The sequence below is a fragment of the Carettochelys insculpta genome, chromosome 2 (genome assembly GCF_033958435.1).
Source record: "Carettochelys insculpta isolate YL-2023 chromosome 2, ASM3395843v1, whole genome shotgun sequence".
Lineage (NCBI taxonomy): Eukaryota > Metazoa > Chordata > Testudines > Carettochelyidae > Carettochelys > Carettochelys insculpta.
In genome coordinates, this window is record NC_134138.1 from 184480724 (window position 1) to 184505672 (window position 24949).

Consider the following 24949-nt stretch of genomic DNA (forward strand, 5'->3'; position numbering starts at 1 on the left):
GGCTGCACTGGGCAATGAGGCATCACTCACCCCTCCTGTCCCTGGCAGAACCACTGGGGGAAAGATTCTACAAGCTACTTTAGGTATTCTAAAGGAAGAAAGTAAATGATACTTAAGAAAAATGGCAATGGCCCCAATATGCAGAAGTTTTATTTCATAGACTTGGGTTTCATTATTTATTGAAGAGTCAGTTCAATAATGCCACAAGACCAGGACAGTAACTCTCTTCCAAAGAAAACCCATGAAAGCATTTGTACAACAGAGTAAGTACAGCATCCCTATCTTGTGTTACTACTGACTTTTATTTTCTAGGACCTTATTAATGAATTAATTATCTGCTTGTTGGACAGGAATTTTCTGAGTCGTGACACCGGGATGAGGAGTATGGTATTAAAAAAAAAAAAAGAAGCTGGAGAGACAGAGGCCGAATTACAACTTCCAAAAAAGATTTATGAATTGTCAGGCACCTGCATGTATGCATGCAAATGGAATCCATGAAAAATTTCAACTTGCAGAAGCACTGACTGGAAGATCCATTTACCCCAATCGGCCTGGAACCTGCAGGGACTTGAGCAGATGCTTAATTGGACATACATGCATCTCCCTGTTGACTTCATTTATTAATGTATATACAGGTAATCCTCCATTCCGCAGTCTTTTGAGGATCAAGACTCTTGTATGCACTGAAGTTAGCATAATTGAAGATGAAATCTTTTTCCATTTAAGCCTTTCATAAAAGGCAATTTTTAAACAATTATGTTGCCTGGAACTCTTTTGTAGGTGTAATTGTGGGTCACTCCATCTCATTCCTCTGTATGCTAAATTCTTTCTCACGTTATCCTTCCTCAGAACCACTTGCAAAACTTATAAAAGCTCTTACAATAGAATAGCCCAGAAAAGCCATAATGCACGTAACACAGTCCATGCCATTATAATGACTTTACACTCAGCTACCATAGATTTTAATTTCTTTATTTAAGTATAGGAAGAAGCTCACATAAATTTACCTACAGCACCAGCTAGTATAATAAGCATTTGAAAATACTGAACCTTTTGTCTGAGATTTGGGAAATCCTTTTCATTTGCTACACCCCACTATCCAGCCTGGTAACTTGAAATACAGTCTTCAGATATAAATTACTGAGCATGTAAGCATTTGATCTATTCTCTGGTATCATCCATTGAACATATAATACGTGCGTCCCTCCATCCTCCCATCAAACGCCCATGGATGCCAACTGAAGTATGGCTCACAGACCAGGGATTACTGTTTATGGCACTATAGTAGGTTGCTTTCCAAAAGCAGCACGCCTGTGTTTGAGGCGAAGAGATACAACTGCTGATGCAACAGCACCAGTCAAAATAGTAGGCAAATTCTATAAGAGAGAACTGCTCTCAGGTAGCAAGATGACAGGCACTGTATGAATGCAACATGAATAGATAAAGCAGGATACAAACCAACACTTCTACTGTGGGTGCATACATAATTGCTTCCTTCAAGTGAGTACATCTAATATCATTCATGGGAACTTTCTTTGGGAACCAATACCAATATAACCCCAAGAAAAGACTTTCACAGGACCAGTTTGACTAATCAAGCTGAACAATTCCAGTATATGTGTTTCAATACTTCCCATAGCAGAGCCCAACCACTGGACATAAGAGAAATCTAATAAAAGCAAGGACATCTATCACAGGAAAGATTCAGTACACTATTATTTAGGTTCCAAATCTTTTTCTACTTACTCAGTAACTCTCCTAAATTCAATGCTGCATGATCCAGCCATGAATGAGCATAAATATAGGGGACAAATTAATCAGAGAGAATACAAATAGAAATGCTGATCTTTCAAAAATAGTATATGAGCCTCAGAAAATATCCCTAGTTGACAAAGGTCACAAAGAAATGAGACAGAACTATCTATCATACTTGGGTGAAAGGATCAACAATAAATCCTGTCTAGTTGGAGACTAAACTTCCGTTTGAGAAATACAAACTTTTTATACAGGTTTGCTCAGCTTTGCATTGGTTAGCTAGAGTATTAACCCAGCACTACTCCATCCATGCTGCCCTTGGGGCAATTCTCCCTTCTGACTGTGCATAAAATTCCTTAACACTAGGGCAATAAGAGTCCATGGAATATCAACCTTTCTTCCAGGAGATGCTCGTACAGATGTTTTTCAACAGTGGCGTATGCTAGGGCAGCAGAGAGGAACATATGGGGAGGCAATTCCAGCCGGCTTGTTCCAGCCCTAAACAGCGGGACCCAGACCAGAACCTCCACCTCCCACAATTCACCTCAGTGGGCCGCTTAGCCAGTAGGTCAGCGTCAGCACCCATTTCTGCTCCCAGTAGCCTCCACACCCAGCACTGGCTCCACCCTCAGGGACTGTCACACACACCTTTCCTCACCCTGAGAAACCAATGGGAGGGGGACAGGGGATAGGCCTGCCTTGCAGTGGAGCCTGGCTGTACGCTAGAAACAGCCTGTTGATAAGGAAGACATGGCTGTGCCATTGGCAAGCATATCTGTATTTGAAATGTACAGATGTAGGTGATTTAATTAAAGTAGACTATGAGTAGACTATCGAGCATTCTTTTGCACACGGCTATTTTTGCCTGAGTTCGGGGGGTGCAACCCAACCTTGTAACTCACAGTGGGGGTGGGGGCACAGCTCAACAAGTTTTAATACCACTGTACTGGCCTGTCTGTGGACTAGAGCAGAATCAGAGTTCAGCAAAATAAAAGAGAAGGATAGAAAGCACGATTAAAACAGCTACAGCAAAATCACATCAAGAATAATTTAGTTGAGAGAAGCTGGGTTACATAAATGGGTAAACCTCTATATAAAGAAAGTGAGATGGCCTCTCCAATGACAATCAGCACTTTTGTAGACACAAGACATAATAGATTAGTTAGTGGGTGGTTGATACAATGAACATGCTTGTAGATAAACTGATGATGTTCTACAACTACCAGACTATATAAGCATAAGAAAATAATATATTTATTATACACACATATAAATAGGATAGGCCATTCCTTTGGAAATTGGCTCTGCGTTACAGCACAAGTACTGTACCATTTCATGTGGAAGTAGCTAATGTGACTGGCCAACAGGTTAGTAGGGATTTCACCTTGCTTTTTTAACAATTTGTTCATGGCTCCCTGAATCCCTTGAGGTTCCTTGCCTAGTAGAAAGTCTTGGACTGAAACACTATTGCAATCTAGTTTTTCCTTCAGAGTTCTGAAAAGGCAAATGGTACGGGAGAATTCTTCCATACAGCCAACTGCATGCTTGTTCATGGCACCTAGCTCAATATGCCATAGCATGAAACAGATGGATGGTAAGCAGAAATTCCTGACAAATTTAAAAAACACAATTGATTTCTGCACCCTGACAGATGCTAAACATCTTCAACTCTCATTAGTTTTAATATGTGCTGAAGGCACTTGTGTAAGCCAACCCATGAGGTGCTGGTTTGTATCTTGTAGCCTGTCTGAGGCAAAACACGCAATTGCAGGAACTGGTCCTTTTATCTTTGCTGCTGTTTAAATCTGAAATAAACCAGAAGTGACTAAACCAGTTTCGCACCACTCTGTATCCTCATGCCTCTCCTTGCCAGTTCCTCATACTCCTCACGAAGTGAATGCTGAAGTTCTAAAATGAGAGGCACTGAAATCTAAGATGACATTAACTTAATGCATGCCATAAAGAAATCCTCAGAAAAGTTACATTCACCACAACCAACACCAACACAGAAGGCAAAAAACTAACAATTCCGCTTAGCCTCCAACATTATTGTTTAGCATAAAACCGTAAGGCGCATGAACAGACACTTCATCTTGTTCATTTTAAACCAATTTAATAGTCTTCACCTTTTTCAGGAGCTTATTCTCCCTTATACAGACAAAATTCTGAGGGACCTCTGTTACCCTTAGGCAATCTCCTGTGACTGTAGCGAGGTAGCAGATTTGTAAATAAAGGAAGGATTTGGTCCACTGACTACAGTAGAATCCCTGACCATGGAGTGCAGCGTGAGCTGAACAGAGGATTTTGGTGTTTTAAGCAGAACACTATTTATCAGATACCCTAAAGACAACATACAAGTAACAGATGGCCACTAAAAATTTGCTCTTCAAGAGTTCTCGTATGGTAATTAGTACCCTCCCATAAACCTAAGCCCCATAAAGCAGGAACCATGAAAATCAGGTGCTGTGTTTTTGTGGGGTGTTTCTGCCCCTACCCCAAACCCTCAAAGAAAAACCGAAATGTAAACTAACAACTTAATGAACTTAAACAAGTATTGTGAATAACCAAGTTTAGTTTACTGAGCAAATTATCAAATACATTAAACACTCATGGTTGATTTATATCAGCTGATTCAATCTATGGGACTCTAATTGAGCTGTGTGGGCTTAGGCTAGAGTCTGGACCCTCCCACTTAGGGGTTCCAGACCCAGGACTCCAACTTGAGATGGAGCATCTACACCACATCTGAACAGCCTCCTACCCAGAGCACAATGAGCTGGGGTCAGCTAAGACAGACCTGCAGTATAAATGCAACATGAACAGATCTTTAGGGGGCCGCTCTTCAATTAGTGAAAGTCATCATAGCTTCGATGATATCAATGGAGCAATGAGAATCTACACCAGTTGAGAATCTGACCCATAGCAACTATAATATAAATCTTCACTTCAGCTTAATTCTGTACAGTGTCATACTAGTGAAGGTACACAGGTGCAGAGTCACCAAAGAAAGTGCGTCACCATGACACCACCCAAAGCAGGATCAGAGCCTTCATGTGTATTTTAAACTGTATCATCTGTATTCAGCTATCATATAAATTACTATTGTATTGCACAAAAGTGTGTCGAGCCATGTTTTGAACTACCTCCCTTTACATGTATCGTGCATATGCCAGACAGGATGTATATCAGAAATCCATGCTCAACGAAAACTCCCTTTGACTTCAATACAGAAATCTTGGCTCCTCTGAACTCCTGTTGACTTCAGTGGGATCAGAATGCAATCCCTACACCTGTGCAATATCTAATAACTAGACTATAAACAAAGACTATAAGGGGGGTTTGGTTTTAAACTCATTTTAACCATGACTTTAAAAAAGCCATTTACAATATTTTTGCTCAATATTCAAATGCATGTTTATTTTGTGCACACTAATTTTGCACTTTTAAAAAAGATCACTGTTTTAATGCTGCAAAAGTGCATTCCTAAATAACTAACAAAACACCTTGGAAACTAACAAACATGCAATTTTAATGCCTCCTAATCATACAAATCAATACAAGATTTTTGTACTTGTGCATGACCTTCTTCAAATTATCCCTCCATTTTGGCTGAATCAGAATGAGCGAAGGCTATTTGATAAAAAAAACCACTAAGTGTGTGAAATGAGGGGCCCTCATCGCTTTTGCCAGACTCCTCTTGACAGAATGATGATAGAAGCATCACATCCCTGGGAGAGTAAATGCAAACTGACAAGAGATGAGCCTTTAGATGTTGAATATAATCTTGAATTGTGCTTGAAGTGTCTTATTATCTTGTCTTTTGATGTCTGAAGGGGTGGCTCATTGTTAGAAAAAGGAAAACCCTTGCACATCTTTGCCATCTTTAAAAATTGTTTGGCCTTTAACAACTGCTTTTCCAACTAATGTCCATTTCTCCTGACAATAAATATGGCAGGTCGTCAGCAAGTGACAAACAATTTACTTTACATGCCAGGCTTTTATGGGTTTTGAGAGCTCATGTGGAAGCATATTTTAAAAGCACTTGGAAATTAGCACCATTACAAATGTTAAGATGACTGGGAGTTTTTGTGTCCATATTGCCATGCTGCTATTCATTACTTTTATTTCCTACAGTTTCTGATTTCAGGTCTTGCCTTCACTGGATTCAGACTGATGCTAAAGTTCTCTATTTATCATTGACTAAAATAGTCAATGAAAAATAAAGAACAAGCAATTTTCTTCTGCCCTAAAAAAGCACTATTATAGATACAGTACATGGGTAACACATACAAGCGGGTTTATTAATCATAACAAATCAATATCGGTAGTGGAATGGTACAGTTTACCTGTACATTGCTGATCCTTACATCACCATTTTTTGTTTCTCCACCCAGCTCGATGTTTTTAAACTTAAAAGTTTAACAACAAATCAGATCAATATGATTCCTGAGCAACTAAATCACAGGCGTACTAGTTTTTCTTGTCACAGAATCAGTTTTGCAAAACTTGTCAGTTCCCCCACGTATACCAGGTCTGTGTCCCTAGGTGAATCTGTAAAAATTCTTAAATGGATCATAAAACTGTTGCAAGATTATTGTATTATTATAAAACCATATTCACACACTACAGATGATACGACATGCAACTCTCATGCCTGCCTATTACAACCATCAGAATATTGTCAAAAATATCAGATATACACTAAACAAAACAGGCAGTGGTAAATGGAATTTAAAGCAAACTAAACAGTTTTTATAGGTATAAATCTATGTTGAGCTGGAGTGACTTTGAACAGTCCTACTGAATGAACCGAAATGTACAATGAAAAGATATGAAGGAGAAAAGATTGGGGCAGGTTACAAAACATTTACGCCCCCAGCTGTTAAATTTTGCTTTGTTGAAACTACTGGAATTTTGTCACTTACTTCACTGCAGTTTGATTAAGCCTAAAAACAATAGAGGCAAATTGTGATTTCAATATAATGATAATTTATGCCATCTGAGGATCCATCCCACAGGAGTGAGCCTGAAAGGTGGAATATGCTGCCTGAGAGGCTTTGACCATCCTCAATTTACATGAAACAGTGGGAGCCTGAGAATACTCAACTCCAAACCTAAATGCTTCAGATGTGCGGGGCTGTATGGAGAAATGTTGCAAATCCTTACTGGTGTGATAAGTGGAACTTCTTAAACAAGGAAAGGGTTTGATTCATCTGGCCCTTCTCTTTTCTTCATTATCTCATTAAAACAAAGAGATACCAAAGACATAGAGGTACCAACTGACTAAAGGCTTTTTTTTTCCAAATGCTTTTTGTCAGTGACTGTTTTAGAAGTTGTTAACCAAGAAGCTAAAATGAGAACATTCTGAAAGTGATGTATCAAATCATATAAAACAGACCAACACAAGAATTTCCTTCCTACTTGTCATACAAAAAAGATTGAAATGACTCATGAGGAGGTGTTCCATGACTGAATGTATATACTATGTGTATATATACTAAAATGATCAAATAAATTGGATTATAAATATAACAAAAGATGAAATATTTCCATATTCAAGATTTTTCCACTTGTAAATTTTACTCTTCCTTTGGAGAAATTTGTGGTGTGTAGTCCCAAGTATTATGAGATGGAAGCAAGTATAATAAAGGAGCAGAAATGCCAAACGTGTACATTTACAAGCACTCTTGAGATGGTACATTTTCTCATTTTCATCTCAATCACTGTTGATTTTTCCAGGAAGTTTTGCTTCCATGGTACTTAACCTGAAGACTTTATTTTTAAAAGCTCAGTCATTAAAATCAGTTGTATCTGGTCTCCTCACACCACACACTCTAGTATGTTATAAATATGTTTTCTCTTTTGCCAGTAATAATATGATTTCTGGCGTTCTATATTATATCTGTCAAACTATGCACCAGATCCTGTTTCCATTCGAGTCAATGGAAGTTTTGCAATTGTATTTTATTGAGGGTGGAACCAGATTTCTTTATTAATACACATGTACACAGAATACAGCTATTGCAACTACGTGACTAAACAAAATACATTTTGTTATAGATTTTAATATGCATAAATTCTAGCCTATTTTGTTTTAAACCAAAAGGTTCAGAATGTATGAATATGTATACTGAGGCTTGGAGAGATGAGATTTTTATTGGTTGATGTCAATGTCACTCTACACAAACAAAGCAATCTTATTTTCATTGATCACTGAAATTTATAGATTAGCAAAGTAAGAAAAATGTTGCTTGAGAACTTAGAGTTTGATATAAGACTATTACCATTGACATCAGATGCTGACAATTTTCAATGCAATTGTTCTAAAGCTTTACTTTTTTTCATCTAAATGTAATTCAATAATTGTTTGAACCACCTCCTAATCTCTCATCAATATGAAAATTTAAATAGATTAAAAATAAAAAAAATTAAAATAAACTGTTGTATAATTCTCCCAAATGCAAATAAAATTTGAATTTTGGCAATCCTCTGTGCAATGTATAACATTCTGGCTAAATATGGGTCTAAGATGGCATACATTTACTCTCATGAACAAGTCCCACTGAAATACATAACTACCTGCATATGTAATGACTATTCTTGGGTAGTTTGCAAGATCGGGGTTCCTGTGTTTACTCATTCTTAAGCAATGTTATACAAAGCTTGTCAAGCTATACAAAATAGATGAATAAATACCTATCACTTGCAAAATAAAAAAAAAACAACTGTCCAGAGACTATTTACTTAAGAGGTTAGAACAAATCCAAATGATCTTTCTTCCTCTGTGGTAAATATTATGCAATATCCCAAAATAATTACAAAAAATTAATCTTAGCATATTTTTAAAAATGCCTCAAGATATATTTACAATGAAGCACTTCCAGTTTCTCAGTTGACTAATACGAGCTTCATGTGCTCCTCTGAACAATTCTTTGTTCTTTAAATAAAATTATAGTACTTTTCAGTAACAGGCAAAAGCTACTGTAATCACTGGGGTAAGACAAGATCACTGTGAGAGAAGAATGTGGCCTATGTATGTGTAACAGATGCCTGCATTCTATACTACATGCATATGTATGCCTATACACACACACCTATGCAAAATGAGGAGGGAGGGAGAGAGAGAGAGAGAGAGAGAGAGAGGAAGTAAGGAAAAGATACAGGAGTCTGAAGTGGAAAGGGAAAGAAATGGCAGTTTGTTTTATTTTTCGCAGGACTGAGTCAAACTCAACTTTTTATGTCTTGGCTTTTGTCACCTTTGCCGCAGTCTTAATGGACAAGATCCTACTTCCAGAATAGTCAAGTGGAAAGTTCCCCTGGTCTTCAACTGAAAGAGGATTGACTCGCTGTTATTAATGTTTTAGTCAGTATCTTAAAAAGCATGTAGAGATTATTCACATAGTGGGTTATCCGAGATATGCAGAGTTTAGTGGGAAAGGTAAATTACTTAAATAGCACTATTAATAATAGTTATTGAATTGAAACATTACAGTATTTTAAAGCTATTATTGAAATGACTATAAATTCCACTGCTTAATACAATTTTATTGAATTCTTATATTCTTAAAGAAACACATTTGCTGCTTCAGATATTACAGTAGTAATGTGATAATATTGTTTTATTAATAAACATTTATTTTTAATTTCCCAATTGGCTATGCATAACATTGTAATCATCATTGTGTTTTATATCACATTGTGCTTTAAAAATCATGTTTATGTGATATTCTGGTCATAGCAACTAATAATTTATTTATATTAAATTAAATAGAAATTTATTTTCTTGATGTTGCTTTAAGGTAGGTATTTCTTACAGTGTAGCACTTTTCTTATTACAGTTATTAAACGTTTAGGGTCTAATATGATAGTTTGCCTTTCAGAGAGAAAGGACATCTGATAAAAAAATTCTTCCATCTATAAATTCAAAAACAAAACCAGAAATTCATAGGATATTTAAGAATACACAAGTGGTAGTTTAATGTTAAATAAACATGTTCAGGGTGTTGTATATTGATTAGATGGATTCCTATATCCTTGGGATACTTACAAAGCAAACCCAATTTGAATCTCTCTGAGAAGGGCAGGCTGTCTTTAGCCAGCCTGGCTACAGTAGTATTCCTCTCTGGATGACCTCCCCTTTCAAACTAAAAGGGCTTAGTCCTGCTTTCTGATAGCGTCAAAACATTATCACAACACAGAGCAGGAGATGTCACAATACAAATCTGCCCTTGTTTCATATTGTCATTAAATCTGATTTCTATAGCAGAGAAAACAGGAGTTTACATTAATAATTATAAAGCCATTTTCATTATGATTTCCTGTTTTAGAAGCAAAACCTTATTGAAATCCACAAATTAATAGTTAAAGAAATAATTTTGTTTTATTCTCATTTGCCCTTTACACGTTACTAATTTGGGATGTAGCTTTTATGTGCATGTGATTTTGTTATTTAGAACATTGATTTCTTTAGAAATTATTTTTGGAGCCAGTCTAAGTATAATCACTGAGCCTGAAAAAAAACATATAGGCAAGGTGTTGCTAATTAAGAAAGTACAATAAAATGAAACCATACCCTGTAACCCTCGGACCCCCACAAAAGAGAAAAAAAGTCACAGGGAAAAAACGTTTAACGCTTAAAAATTAAAACAAAGAAGAGCCCACAAGTGTGTCATGAAAGAATAAAACCTAGGCAGAGGACATAACAAGAAAAAATCAGGGCTACACAGGATATTAAAGAGAAAAATGATCCACAGGAGAGTGGCAACTGTTACTATGAGCTTCCTACAGCTTTCTCTGCCTTTGGATATTTTAAAAAAATTATTAACCTGACAGCAGGAAACTTTATACAGCTTGCCCCCTGACAGGGTGCCAGTTTGGTATAAACATTTTACTATCTTTTTCTCTAGCACAGAAAATCAAGAGGGTTGTTAAGTAGTGCCATATGTACATTTGGGCAAATATGACCTCTCCCCCGACTGGGCTACTCATTCCTATGGAGGACTTGAATAATCATAAGAAGTCCAATAGAAACGTCAAATTCTCTTTCCACTCCTTCATCATGTCTGCTTTCCTTTTTAATGCGTGAATGTCTGATGTATTATTAATCTCAAAACATAAACAGCAAGGTTCTCAATCAAAGGAAATACCAATTCTCTCACAAATTATCTGTTTACTGTCTAGTAACAACCAAATGTCCTTTGAAACAACCAGCCACATAACTCACTTCTTAAAGAAACAAATTTGTTTGGCATGTTTTCTTCCAAAAAGCCAAAAAGGAGTGGAAAAAAATCAGCTAATTAAGAATGAAGCATTTCAGGATACAAAGTCATTCAAGATGCAGTCTATGGTTCAAGTTAATACGTCCTTCACTCCTTTTCCCCAATAACTAGTTACACTGTTTACACAAACTTATTAGACTTATGTGAAACTCAATTTGCAAACACACAACACATCTAACCCTCAGCTGACAAAAGTTTAACAACTCAGTAATTAATAAACTACTAGGATTACATTTTAAAAATGTAATAACTCTTTTTCTCTCAAAAGCAATATTATGGGCAGGCATATCTAAAGGGCAATAAAGGGATGATTTACATCCATAAAATCAAGGGAATTCATGATTAAGGCTCAAACATTTGTTTTTCATGAGCCCAATCCTGTTTTCAGCGGACCTAAGGAGATCAAGATTACAGCCTCTTTCATCAAAGTTTGCTCTTATTTTTTTTAAGCTTAAGAATAGTTATATGTTTTGTCCCTTATTCAGCTTCTTGCAATACCAAGAATGAATTAAGGATGCATTTCTTATCTCTCCTTTTCCTCCTCCTCAATAGTTTTAATAGCCATCCTCTCTTCTTTAGGGTTCATGGGCATATATCCTGTTCATGTATGTAACCATGCCATGCCACACCCTGCCCCACCCACCCGCGCCATTGATGTCAGTGGGAATAGCACTGCAGATCAAGGAAGTATATTAACCTGAGTCAAAAGAGTACCATTATTTAAAGATAAGATTCATACTGGAATAATTTATTTTTTTAAATTAAAAGTCTATGACTGCTTTTAAAACATGCTTTTAAAACAGACCGCAGGGGTCTGTTTTAGGACCGGTTCTGTTCAATATCTTCATTAACGATTTAGATATTGACATAGAAAGTACACATATTAAGTTTGCAGATGATACCAAGCTGGGAGGGGTTGCAACTTCTTTGGAGGATAGGGTCATAATTCAAAAGGATCTGGATAAACTGGAGAAATGGGCTGAGGTAAACAGGATGAAGTTTAATAAGGACAAATGCAAAGTGCTCCACTTAGGAAGGAACAATCAGTGTCACACATACAGAATGGGAAAGGACTGCCTAGGAATGAGTACAGCAGAAAGGGATCTAGGGGTTATAGTGGACCACAAGCTAAACATGAGTCAACAGCATGATGCTGTTGCAAAAAAAGCAAACATGATTCTAGGATGCATTAACAGGTGTGTTGTGAACAAAACACGAGAAGTCACTCTCCCACTCTACTCTGCACTGGTTAGGCCTCAGCTGGAGTATTGTGTCCAGTTCTGGGCACCACAGTTCAGGAAGGATGTGGAGAAATTGGAGAGGGTCCAGAGGAGAGCAACGAGAATGATCAAAGGTCTAGAGAACATGACCTATGAAGAAAGGCTGAAAGAATTGGGCTTGTTTAGTTTGGAAAAGAGAAGATTGAAGGGAGACATGATAGCAGTTTTCAGGTATCTAAAAGGGTGTCATAAGGCAGAGGGAGGGAACTTGTTCTTCCTTGCCTCTGAAGATAGAACTAGAGGCAATGGACTTAAATTGCAGCAGGGGAGGTTCAGGTTGGACATTAGGAAAAAGTTCCTAACTGTCAGGGTGATCAAACACTGGAACGAATTGCCAAGGGAGGTGGTAGAATCTCCATCACTGGAGATATTTAAGAAGAGGTTAGATAGATGGCTTTCAGGGATGGTCTAGAAAGTGCTTGGTCCTGCCATGAGGGCAGGAGGCTGGACTTGATGGCCTCTCGAGGTCCCTTCCAGTCCTACTCTTCTTCTATGATTCTATGTTTAAAGAACTTTATACACATAGTTTATCCCTTCAATAGCATTTTAAGCCATCCTTATTTAGAAATGTTTATTATTTGCTTAAGACACCATATTAAATCATGCTGTTAAAAAACAGAGTTTTGACTCTGTGTTACAGGTCGGTGCTGCAAACAAGCACACCACTGGCTTTTGTCATGTAAATTGTCCTGCTAACATCACGGGGGCTCCTTGGCCAGGTCCACACTTGCCCCATCTTCGAAGGGGGCATTTTATTCAGGGTGATGGGAGATTGCTAATGAAGTGTGGTGGTGAATATGCAGCATTTCATTAGGCTAATTCTTCCCCTTGGCAACTTCAATGTATCAACATTTTGGGGACTAAAGGCATTTCAAAGTAGTGCTGCTACATGCATGCCGGCACTTCAAAGTTTAACACTTTGAAGGTGCCACAGGGGAGAATTAGCCCAATGAAGTGCTGCATCTGCACTTCATTAGTAATCTCCCATCACCCTGATTAACATGCCCTGTTCGAAGTTGGGGACAAGTGTAGACAAGCCGCTTGTGTTTTAAAGACGGCCACACATGTTTGCAGGATTTGGCCCATGTACTTTAGTAAATTGCATGAATATTTGACACAAAATCTTATGACAAAAGACATCAGTCTACACTGTTGAAGCTACTACTGATATGCTGAATAAAATTATATTAAGGCCGAAATCTGGCAGAGTAAACAATTTTCAGATGGTTGGACTGCTTGAAATAGGTTATATTTTTAATATTGAAAGGATCTGGCCCATAAATCTATGGGAAAAGAAATTTTCACTTTAAAAAAAACACACTGTATTATGGGGGAGTACTTTTAAAACATCAAGTTTGTCAAAATCTATCTTCCTGAAATAATTTGTGATATTATATATATCCTTTCAGACTGAGACCCTGGTAGGCCAAGGTTCTATGTGCAGGTATGTCTTCTGATCAATTTTAACTCCCCTTTCAAAATAGGTATTCCGATAGAAACACTGAGATGGACTTTTGCTTACAGTGTTACAAAGGGTGATCCTAGAGTGAAGGTTGCAATTTATCTACAAGCTAGATGCCTTATTAATGACTCTAATGTGAGCTTCCTCACAATGACCTCTCTTCTGACCTGCAGAGCCCACTGTCTCAAGGAGTGAAAGACAATTTAGACTTCCATCTTTTGTATCTGAAATGACTTTTGTGCCATAAATTCCAATCAGGCCAACCTGGATGACAATTTTAAAAATAAATCACATAATGAATGTTTTTCTGCAAAAGGGGCCCTGAGAAGGAAGCAGGAAATACAGGGGGTCTTGTAGCAAAGCAGAATTACTGTACTAACGTCTATCCTGTTCCAAAAAACCCCCACAAACACACAAATGAAAAAATGTAGAAAATTCTAAATTTTGCATAAATAAACTGTGTAGGAAATGAAAATGTTAAGACTGATTTTTCAGTGTTTAAAAATGGAAGAATAACCCCTTTGTTTTACAAAGCTACGCAGTTAACACTCACACAATATCTTATAGGCGCACAATTAGAAAGCAGAAGTACTGTAAACCAAAAAAAACAAAAAGGATCTTTTCTTTCAGCAAAAGAAGCCTGAATATTTATTTGAACAAACGGAAATGCTGTCAGGAGAAGAAATGTTGATGGCTAAATATTGCAAAATTAAATAAGCAATATTTATGCTAATTGAACACCAGCCTTGATTTTAAATTCCCTGCAAAAATCTCTAATTTCATAGCAAGTTCAGGGTATGTAAAAACACGATTGCGCTACAAAAGATTAAATTTTTATATTTGAATAAGTGACCTTAATTTGCAAATGTGTCCCTGCTGTATCTTCATTATCAGCAATCAAGATATACGAGGAACAAATCTAGCCCATTACAGGCTTGATCGAACTGCATGAAAACCAATGACAATCACTCCATGGACTTCAGTGGAACTTGGATTAGGCTGTATGTTGCAGGAAGTCCATGCAGTGACTGCCATTGTCTTTCATAGAGTTGGACCAAGCCAGTACATGTTATTTTTTATGTGTAGCACGTCCTGCTTCCACGTCTCCGCTCTATACCAACTATTGAAACAGTATAATGCTAACAATTAAATTTTTATTCCCCATTACTGGGCTTTTTATTGGAAGGATTTAAACAGTTTACAATAAATCATCAAGATAGCAAAGGAACACCTTGCTGGATTTAACTAATTTCTGACAAAATCTGCTGGTACTCATTCAAAACTACTACCAACGTAAATGGGACCTTTCTCTAGAAAGAGCTCTAGAATTAGGCCCTGGGTCATTATATTTTACAGCTCAAACCTACTTGATTTAAGAACAGCACTATACCAAGAAAGTCAATGAGTTCGTAAACATTCCATGCTTCTATTTGGTTCTTAACACAAAGGAGTCATGACAAACTGGAAATAACTCTTCTCCAGTATTTACAATGTGTCACTTAATGTCATGCACAATCACCTGATCTCATGTGTCTCATTGGACTCTGGATTTCTCTCTCATTAGTTAGTGTACAGCAGCTTTTATAACTCAACTCTGCAAGTTGAGCCAAATCTCATCTCTGATGTAATATATTACAGAACACTTAAGTCCTTTTCTGACATTTTGTACTTGAAGCAGCATTTCTTACCTCATTTTCTCATGGTTGTTTACCATGAATCAAACATTTAAAGTTTTGCCCAGTACTATTCCCTGAAGATGTCAGAAGTCTGTAGACAGATAAGCCTATGGGAGCCGGTTCAGGTTAAGACATTCAAAATCAAAAGATCACAGGACAGACTTCTATTTCTAAAACAAACAGCAATGGCATGTAACCAGTTTGATCATGACTTTAAGTGGATACTCTTCTACGAAGACAAAGAGTCATAGCCTCAGGCCTATGAATTAGCAGGAACATCAGCTAAGGACCTGGCTCAGAGTTTCAGATTAAAACTGGTTAAGATATGCGGGAAAGCGGCCTCTTTTCAGACTCATGTTCCTAATGTCTGGAAAGCGGATACCTTCTCCTCCTGTGCCATTGTTGGCAAAAATACATATTTGGAAGATAGGATTAGGTCAAAAATTCACTGCGTACCCCTCACATGCTAAAACGAGTATAGTCAGTCTTGTAGCCTGACTCTCCACCACCTGAAAATGGACCTGCTGCAGGAAAAAGAGTCACTTCTAATACTGGTTGCTCTATGAGCCACCAAAACAGGATATAAACATCCATTACTCTGAAATACTACAATAGAGGGAAACACGGGGCGGGGGACAAGGAGAGGAAGGGAAGAGGAGATACTATAGTTAAAAAAAAAAAAAAAGAGAAACACACAGATGGGAGGTGAGAAGCCAGAGATATCTCATCCCCATTATTCCACCACTAGTCCCTGAGATACTGTAGAAAACCTGGTGTGCATTTTCCAAAATATTTTTGAAGGCTGCAGGTGCATGTAATGACAATAACAAACATGTCTGTCAAAAGAAAAGAAGGTGGCAAGTAGAGACATTCATACCTTGTGTTAAGGAAAATACTATTTGTGCCTAATCTCATCATAAGGTTAAAAAAATCTGTTCATCTATATGAAAATATAACCCAGGAAATGCTGCTAAGTTTAGCAAGACATAAGAAGATCAAATGCTGGTCATTCAAACAACTGAGATTCCAAAATGTGAAAGCCAATTGGTGAGACTTTCATTCACAGGCCAGTCTCCCCCTTCCCCTTCTTAAAATGCTCCTCCTTCGCAGGTATTTGGCACATGTCCCCACAATGTGTACCAAATACTAGATAAAAAACTCAGGCAATGCTAACGTTGGTTCATAGGAAAGAAAATTTTCTGTGGAATAATGTCAGCTTTGGCATCCACTTATGCAAATCATAGACACATAGTATACAAAAGACTTCAAAGTAAGGCCCAGAGTCTGCATTCCTGACATGCCATTCACATTTCTAAAAAGAGATGCAGCTCTGGAACATCAACTATATTTTGTGTCAGATTTTTCAAAGAAAGTAATTAAACTCTGAATCACTTAATAAACTGTAATTGTTGCATCAGTTGAATAACTCCCAAGAGCCTTTATTTTAAGTAAGTTCATCCAGTTTCATTCTGCTGAATAGTCTCATTGTCTGGTCTTTTATGTTCCCAAAGTTAGAATTCACTGGTAAAGGTTACTGCTTTATGGTAAAATCTAATAAATGTTACATAGTTCAATTGGAGGTAGTTTTACCTATTTGTTCTTACTATTATTTACTTTGGTAATAGCTTGTTAGAAGTATGAAAGCAGAGTAGCAGACACCTTAAACTCACAAATCAGTATTCATGCATGCTATGTTCACTTGCATCTTTTTCATTATGGTTTGCAGCTAAGCAAAATTAATAATTTACAATCCAAAAGGAAAAAAAGATTACTGTACATTATTTTTACCCTGCGCAGCAATTATAAGGAAACTACTTATGTGCACTACAATGGTATTTAAACATACAAGAAAACAACTCAGGGACATCCTACCCTTTATTATAAAACTTTCCTAATCTGACACATAGAACACAAGCAAACAAAACCAGACTAAACGTATATTGGTTATCTCAGATTAAATACATATTTTCAGGATGTTTTCATCCCTTGAGTTTTGTTGTTAATCTCTTGCCCCAACAATAACAGATCAAAAAAAAATACATGAACATTTAAGAAGGTTAGATCACCACATTTTGGTATGACATTTTGGACATCACAATTCTTCTTTTGATGAAATGGACTAAAATGATTAACAGATGCATTCTGAACATTCAAACTGCTAATGCAAATTCTATTTTCCATGATTGGGTGATTGCTTAAAAATGCATGTTGTGTTTAGTGGTCATTACTGTATTCTAGAAATTAAATTTTAACATTTTATTTCACCCTCTTTTTATATTACTTAATAAAACAATCTGTATAAAACATGAGTAGCTGCTAATAACATAAAAGGACACCTTATTTAAAAGAAAATAGCATGTATTTTTTGTAAAGATCATTTTGCGGTTTCCTATTAGACGTAGGGTTTAGCCACCTGAACACTGCTATAGACTCCGTACTGGTCGTGAAATCAAAACTTGTATCGAAGAAAATGGGACCTCTCTCTCAAAACTGCATTCCCTTGTAAACAAGATCTTTTCCCCTCAAGTTCCAGTTATGAGAAGCTGTGAAATGTAAGAATGCATGCTATTCTGGCAAAGATTTTTATAAAGTCACAAATGGATATAATGAAAAGGAACTCTTCAGAAGCAAATGCTCTAAAACCAAAATGTCACTATGTACCATGCAATGCTGTTCCATCACAGACATCTATCAACATCTATCACTCAAGCATGCGCCTCAACTACTCCGTTCCCTTTTCTGATTAGAGATCACAGTTGCCTGAGTTGGCTTACAGGCTGTCATCCGTTTGAATGACAGATGTCTATTCTGGAATGCTACTCTCACTGTTCTTGTTTTGGATGTACACCTGGAACCTGGAAGGCTATGTTTTCATATGCCACAAGATTCAATGTAAAAATATATTTTCCCCCTCTATATGCTTTGGAAGTAACATTTTATTTCTAAATTTAACTGTAAAAATACACCTGAAAACAATCCTCATTGCATCCTTTGTTTCCTTGGGACATTTTTCAGTTCGTTTCTCTCCTAGCTTTTACTTTACTAGATGTAATGCCACCTCTTTATTTTACCTCATCTTCAGGAAGGACAGTGAGAAACTGAAATGCTGGAGTCAACGCTTTGGGAGTAAATATTAATAAAAGATCACAGCAAAGATGAATCACTTATTTGTGTTTATATTAGGGACCATTAAGCAAGAGAAAAGGCGCAATGTCTGCGACTTCCATGGAATAAGTTCATTGTTGACAAAACTTTCTGGACATGATGCTGTCATTCTGGTACGCAGTTGAAAGTCAAAGCATACGGCTGTGCACCTGCAAACTCCAAGCTACTCCTTGGTGATACAAGAAAATTAAGTGAACAAAAACAAAACAAAAAAAAAAGGGGGGAGGGGGAGTTTGCTCTTCCGGACAACATGGTAACACTGAAACAAAATACCTAGACAGACTTACCGAAGAGCTTGCTGGGAGTGTCCTCGTTGTCATTTGATTCCACAGGCGCAAGCAGGGGCTCATTCAGCTCGTTGTCTGAAGTAGCTGCCTTGTCCTCACCTCTCAACTCTGCATTCATTTCACTCCGCAGTGACAGCAAGGGCTTACTGACTTGTCCAGCTATCATTGGATCCTAGGAATGGGGGGGGGGGGGGGAAAAGAGAATGAGGGGGGGGAAGTGGCAGCTTTGGTGTGCGTAAATTCTCTCCCACTCCCCCGTCTCTCTCTCTCTCTCTCACACACACACACTCTTATCTCTTGCTGCTCCTGCTGTTATTGCTGGCTGCAGTCAAGTGAAGAGCTATTACAGATCCAATGAGTTTTCCATTACTCCCCACCCTATTAAAGCTCAACTAGCATGTGAGAGATTCAGGATGCTTTGGAGAAAAACTTCTATGAAAGCAACACAGCTTTTATTGTGGGATATGGGTGGTTTTCTTGTTTTGTTTTGTTTTGGTTGGGTTTTTTTTTTTTTTTTGGTATGTGTATGTTTTTATACCTTCCTCTTTCCTTAACATAGCAAGAAAATAAAATCGCCACAAGTGTGCTCCAACAACACAGAAGAATGCGTATGTTCCATAGGGATTTAAAGAAGCATCCTCACTCGAATAACATTAACCAAACCACACAGAGAAATATTCATTGCTCAAATGTTTTAGTGAAAATATAAAGCAACAAATAGCCATGTTATCACACACATACAATTCAGATAGATTTGTTCTAACTATTCTTGCTTTTGGGACATTGTGTTCCAAAAGCCCATAAACACGTTTTTTCTTTAAAAAAAGCAAAATATACAGATATAAATTTTAAAAGATAAAAACCAGTGAAGATACTTACACACAGTGTTTGCAATTATTCTTGTATTTGGGACATTATACTCCCATAAAAATACTATGTATATTAGTTAAATTGATTCTTGATGATTTGGTTCTGTTTTATCTTCAGCTCATTCAGAGGGCATTTTGGGGTCAGAACTTCCAAGTACACTCTATTATTCCATTTGCAAATTAAGAAGTATAATATCGTTACAGCTCAGAAACCAGCCTCAAAAGCGAAAAAAAAGAAAAGAAATAAGTAACCTTGTAGCACGATCTGGCAGCTATTTATTGTAAAGTTCATGCCTAAATGGTTCTTATGCAGGAAACAGGTGACCAGCGTGCAAGTAGGTTGGTTAGCATGTTCCCTATGTCCCATCATCACATTGGTCGATGTTTGCCTATGGGTTTTTTTAATGTATTCGTGTCTGAAAAGTGAATTTGATATGACACATGATAATCTATGAAAATGTTAATCAATACAAATAGTTTAAGCTGTCATCAAATGCACTTCTTTAGTCAATACTTATATCGCTGAAAACAATGTCACTGTCACCAGGGCTTAATTTGCACAGCACTTAAATATTGGACTCTGTGCATCAATGCACTCTTCTTCAAATACTGTAGGTAAACACATTTTCTCCCTATTTAAGGCTGAAGCACTCAGCATGCATTTAGCTGAGCTGAATCCTCCCTTTTGAATACCTTGATAGGTCCACTGGAGGGCAAAATTAATACTTAATTGAATCTCGCAGTCATCAAAATAATCAATACTTTTTTATTATTTATTCTTTACAGTCTGTTGACTGTTTCAAACCTCTGAGGGAATGGTGGAAAGGATTCATGGCTTTGAAACACTGTCATTTAACAAAGTAATTTTCAGTGGGGCATTAGGGGTTGTGAAACATATAATAAAACAAAAATGGTGGCTTATAATAGGAAGAAAGAAAAGAATTATATTTCTGCCATCTAACAAAACAGGATAAATAAAAAAGCAAGTGCAGGGAGAGGGAGAAAGGAGGGAGAGAGGGGGAGAAAGACTGGCTTTTGAAGGGTTTTATCATATCAAGAGCAGAGCTGAGCTTTCATAATGCTGACATTTCTCATCCTGACAATCCTAAACAAGTGGAAAGGATGAGATCGCAGATATCATCTTTCATCACATTCCCCAGCTTAAGAACCAACATGACAGCTTCTCTCCCCTTTACACTGTTAATTACTAAATAAAATACTGCTCTCTGTCAGCATTAGATTATTGCAGATAGCAACCACAAACATTACTCCATTGTTTTTTTAAACCAATGATACCTACCATGAACTCTTCAGAAAATAAATTGGGCATGTGTCTACATATTGTAAATATATGAAATATAATCAATTTAATCAATGTGGTCAATCCACACTGCCAGGCTAAATTGCAGGCGATTTATTAGCATTTTATTTACAGTATTATTAGCTGGTAAAAATCTGAATATGGATTATATATTCTGCTGGAGGAGACCCAAACATTCATACTTTTTTTTTTTGCTAATTATACAAAACACATATTAGTTATACTATACGCCTATATACAACAGCTGCAATTTTATTTTTATATTTTAAAGTATTAGATGATTCTCAAGAGAAAGGAAAGTCAGATATATTGTTTCAAAGTACTGGTAAATAAATCCATCCTCAGTTACATCTGTTCAACTACACTAGGTTCAGTGGGAATGTACAGATGTAATTCAGAACAACCCATAACCAAATCTGACTATCATCAAAATACTTTTAGGACAAGTGTATGCTCCCCACAGGACCACACTGCTAATTCAAGGACTGCCAACAATTTTGGGAACAGCAGTGAACCAGTGGTTTTCTAGATTCAAGTTCTGAGGTTCCAAATTTTCAAATTGAATTTATAAAGAATGGGATGAAGCACAATAAGGAAAACATTATAATGTCATTGGGCAAAACCAGGGTCAGGATTTCACCCTTATGTACATCAATGGTACACCCTTAGCTTGGAATAATTTGTTCATTCTGATACCAACTTTCCAAAAGTTATAGCAGTAACAGAGAGGTTTATGAGATGTGTGATAAGAGAATGAAGAGGTCAGAAGCGTTACATGAGAAAGATGAATAAGATGAGGGCTGTTCAAAGTGTACAAAATAATAGAGGACAGATGGTAGATCTGTAATTATTCACCCTGTCTCATCTCAAAAGAACAAAGAGACACTAAATGCAACTGAAAGAGTAAATTCGGAAATGATAAAAGGAAATTGTTTTCCACACAAGGTCCAGTTAGCCAGTGGGATTCACTGCAACAAGATATAATAAGAATTGAGCAAGTTTAAAAAAGATAAGACATTTCTGTGGATAATTGTAGTATTCAGAATTCTGACAGCTATAATTGAAACAAAAGCTTTAAAAACAAAAGCCAATGAACTATCTAAATGTGAAATGACAACCTCTATGCTGGTCTGTACTGCAGCCTCTAGTTTGCCTCTGAAGTGGTCTTTTGGGCCAGCTGCCACACAATTCATGACCTTTTGCATGAGCACAGAGGATCTGCAGGGGTCTACCTAAAACTCTCATCTAGCTAAGGCCTAAATGAAAAAGGATAGGGATGCAGGGGACAAGAAAGGAATTATGTGAAAATCTGCTTTGAATTAATGGATCTAATTTCTGCTCCAAGTTGTCCTCAGGCCTACAACTGCATTTAATCAAACAGAAAGATACTTGTTTCACAGTTATTTTATTGTCGGATAAACACTATTATGGTCTTATCTATTACAAGATCAGATTAAAAGTAATTGATGCAACAAAGGCAAATCTTAATTCCCCATACACAGTAACTGGATTGTACACTGCAAAAGCCCATGGAAGCTGGAGGCAGAAGATTACTACTGGTCCGCTAAGTTACTCTATGGCTGCTCTTACAGCTTCAGAGTCACAGAAGCCTCTATAGTTCCTGGTTCTTTCCATGAGGGGAGTGGCCAGCTGATTAACATAGCTACACCTCCATCAGCCCATTTCTCTTTTGGTCTGAAAAAGGCCCCCAGCTCCCTGGGCCATGCCCTGAAACACTGGGAGTCCATGCACAGCAAATATCTATCTCATTAAGGGCACCTGGGTCCAATGCACTGGGCCCCAACATTCTGCAATCAAAGTGAAGCAGGATTCCTCACAGTCATGCAATATGTGCTGGATGAGGAGGCAGGATTTGCTCTCAAATGTCTTCGGGCATTCCTTCCATTCTCTATCTTTCCAAGGTTACAGAATAGTGTTACATTGAACAGCATAACCCAGGAAATTGCACAGATTACAATACACACCATGTGCTACACAGTAAGTTTTAGCTTTCCATAAACAAAAGTGAAAAACCCAGAAACATAAGATAAAGCGGCATGGAGTGTTTGGTAAATGGAGTGAGTAGGCAGCAAAGAATAAAGTGCTGATAGTTTCGCTGAAGTGCTCTGCTAGCATCATGAACACAAGAGTAAAGCTCAAATCACAATACATACATACATACATAGCCATCATTGAAAATACACCCATTGTTTATTCTGCCTATGGAAGTAAAATCCACATGCATCTCATGGACACCTAAAGAGCTGCTTATTTAAAATGACACTTCCCAGTTACTCTCCAATACTTACCCTGTGCTAGGACTTTCTGTTACCAGTTTTGTGCACACATCAGTTCCCTCTACTGCTCCCCCTTCCTTCCCCTCCCATCACCCACAGCAGCTTATTCCACCAACACTTAGTGGTTTGCTAGCACTAAATGCCACACCTCTGCTGTAGTTACCACTTAACAGATTTCCTTCTAACAGGTTGGCGTGCTTACGATATGGTATATTTGAAATATGGCACACTTAAGCTGCGTCTACACGTGCACGCTACTTCGAAGTTAACTTCGACGTTAGGCGGCGAGACGTCGAAGTCGCTAACCTCATGAGGAGATAGGAATAGCGCCCTACTTCGACGTTCAACGTCGAAGTAGGGACCGTGTAGACGGTCCGCGTCCCGCAACGTCGAAATTGCTGGGTCCTCCATGGTGGCCATCAGCTGGGGGGTTGAGAGATGCTCTCTCTCCAGCCCCTGCGGGGCTCTATGGTCACCGTGGGCAGCAGCCCTTAGCCCAGGGCTTCTGGCTGCTTCTGCGGCAGCTGGGGATCTATGCTGCAGGCACAGGGTCTGCAACCAGTTGTCAGCTCTGTGTATCTTGTGTTGTTTAGTGCAACTGTGTCTGGGAGGGGCCCTTTAAGGGAGCGGCTGGCTGTTGAGTCCGCCCTGTGACCCTGTCTGCAGCTGTGCCTGGCATCCCTATTTCGATGTGTGCTACTTTGACGTGTAGACGTTCCCTCGCTGCGCCTATTTCGATGTTGGGCTGAGCAACGTCGAAGTTGAACATCGACGTTGCCGGCCCTGGAGGACGTGTAGACGTTAGTCGCTACATCGAAATAAGCTATTTCGATGTTGGCTGCACGTGTAGACGTAGCCTTAGAAACATAAAAATCACAATACTTATCAGAGTCATTAGATTGGATGCCAAGATTTTAATTACATGACATGCTGCTTCTAAATGAGGAGACCTTCTATTGTCATTTTAAAAGTCATTTGTCTTTCTCTTCAATGGTTAAGAAGCAGCTACTAAGCAAGAGTGGTTAGTAATCAAAGACAATTTGCAAAGGAAGATATATGCTCTTTGTGTGAATCCTGCCCTAGGCAGAAGGCTAAAAAGATGGGCCTATGATCTACTTAAATCCTTAATACAGGGCTTTGGTGAGTTCTCTACATTGGGATGAATTGTACCCTTTTGTCCAGATATTGCTATCAGGTACAATGAATGGCTTAACAACAGATAGCTGCACTGTTAATGTTGTTATTCATTCCATGTTTAAAAAAAACGACATTAACATTTACTTTGGCTTTATTCTGCCCTTGTTTTGAAATGATTTGCTTTGTATTTCTACTCAGAAGTTTAAAAATCCTTTCAAAGCATAATAATAATCATTTCCTTTTAACTTAGATAACTTAATTTACAATGCCACTACTTATACGAAAAAAAATTCTATTTTAGAGTCTTCCTTATCACAACAATAAAGCTGAAGTCTCTGTTCACCTCAGAAGTTTAAAAATAAGTAGCAGCAGCAAAGACTATAAACCAATAGCCAGAACCATTATGATGTTTAACACAGGTT

General features: G+C 37.7%; 1 protein-coding gene across 2 annotated transcripts in view; it reads right to left on the minus strand.

The window, feature by feature from the left end:
* Nucleotides 1-24949, minus strand: part of POU6F2 (POU class 6 homeobox 2) — a 423061-nt gene that overhangs the window by 321383 nt on the left and 76729 nt on the right. The window contains exon 2 of one of the 2 annotated variants that reach the window (XM_074986042.1): nt 18904-19075. In XM_074986042.1, the coding sequence (XP_074842143.1) occupies nt 18904-19075 (172 nt within the window). Of the gene's footprint in view, nt 1-18903; nt 19076-24949 lie in introns of those variants that run through there. The other variant, XM_074986043.1, reaches the window with a different exon arrangement.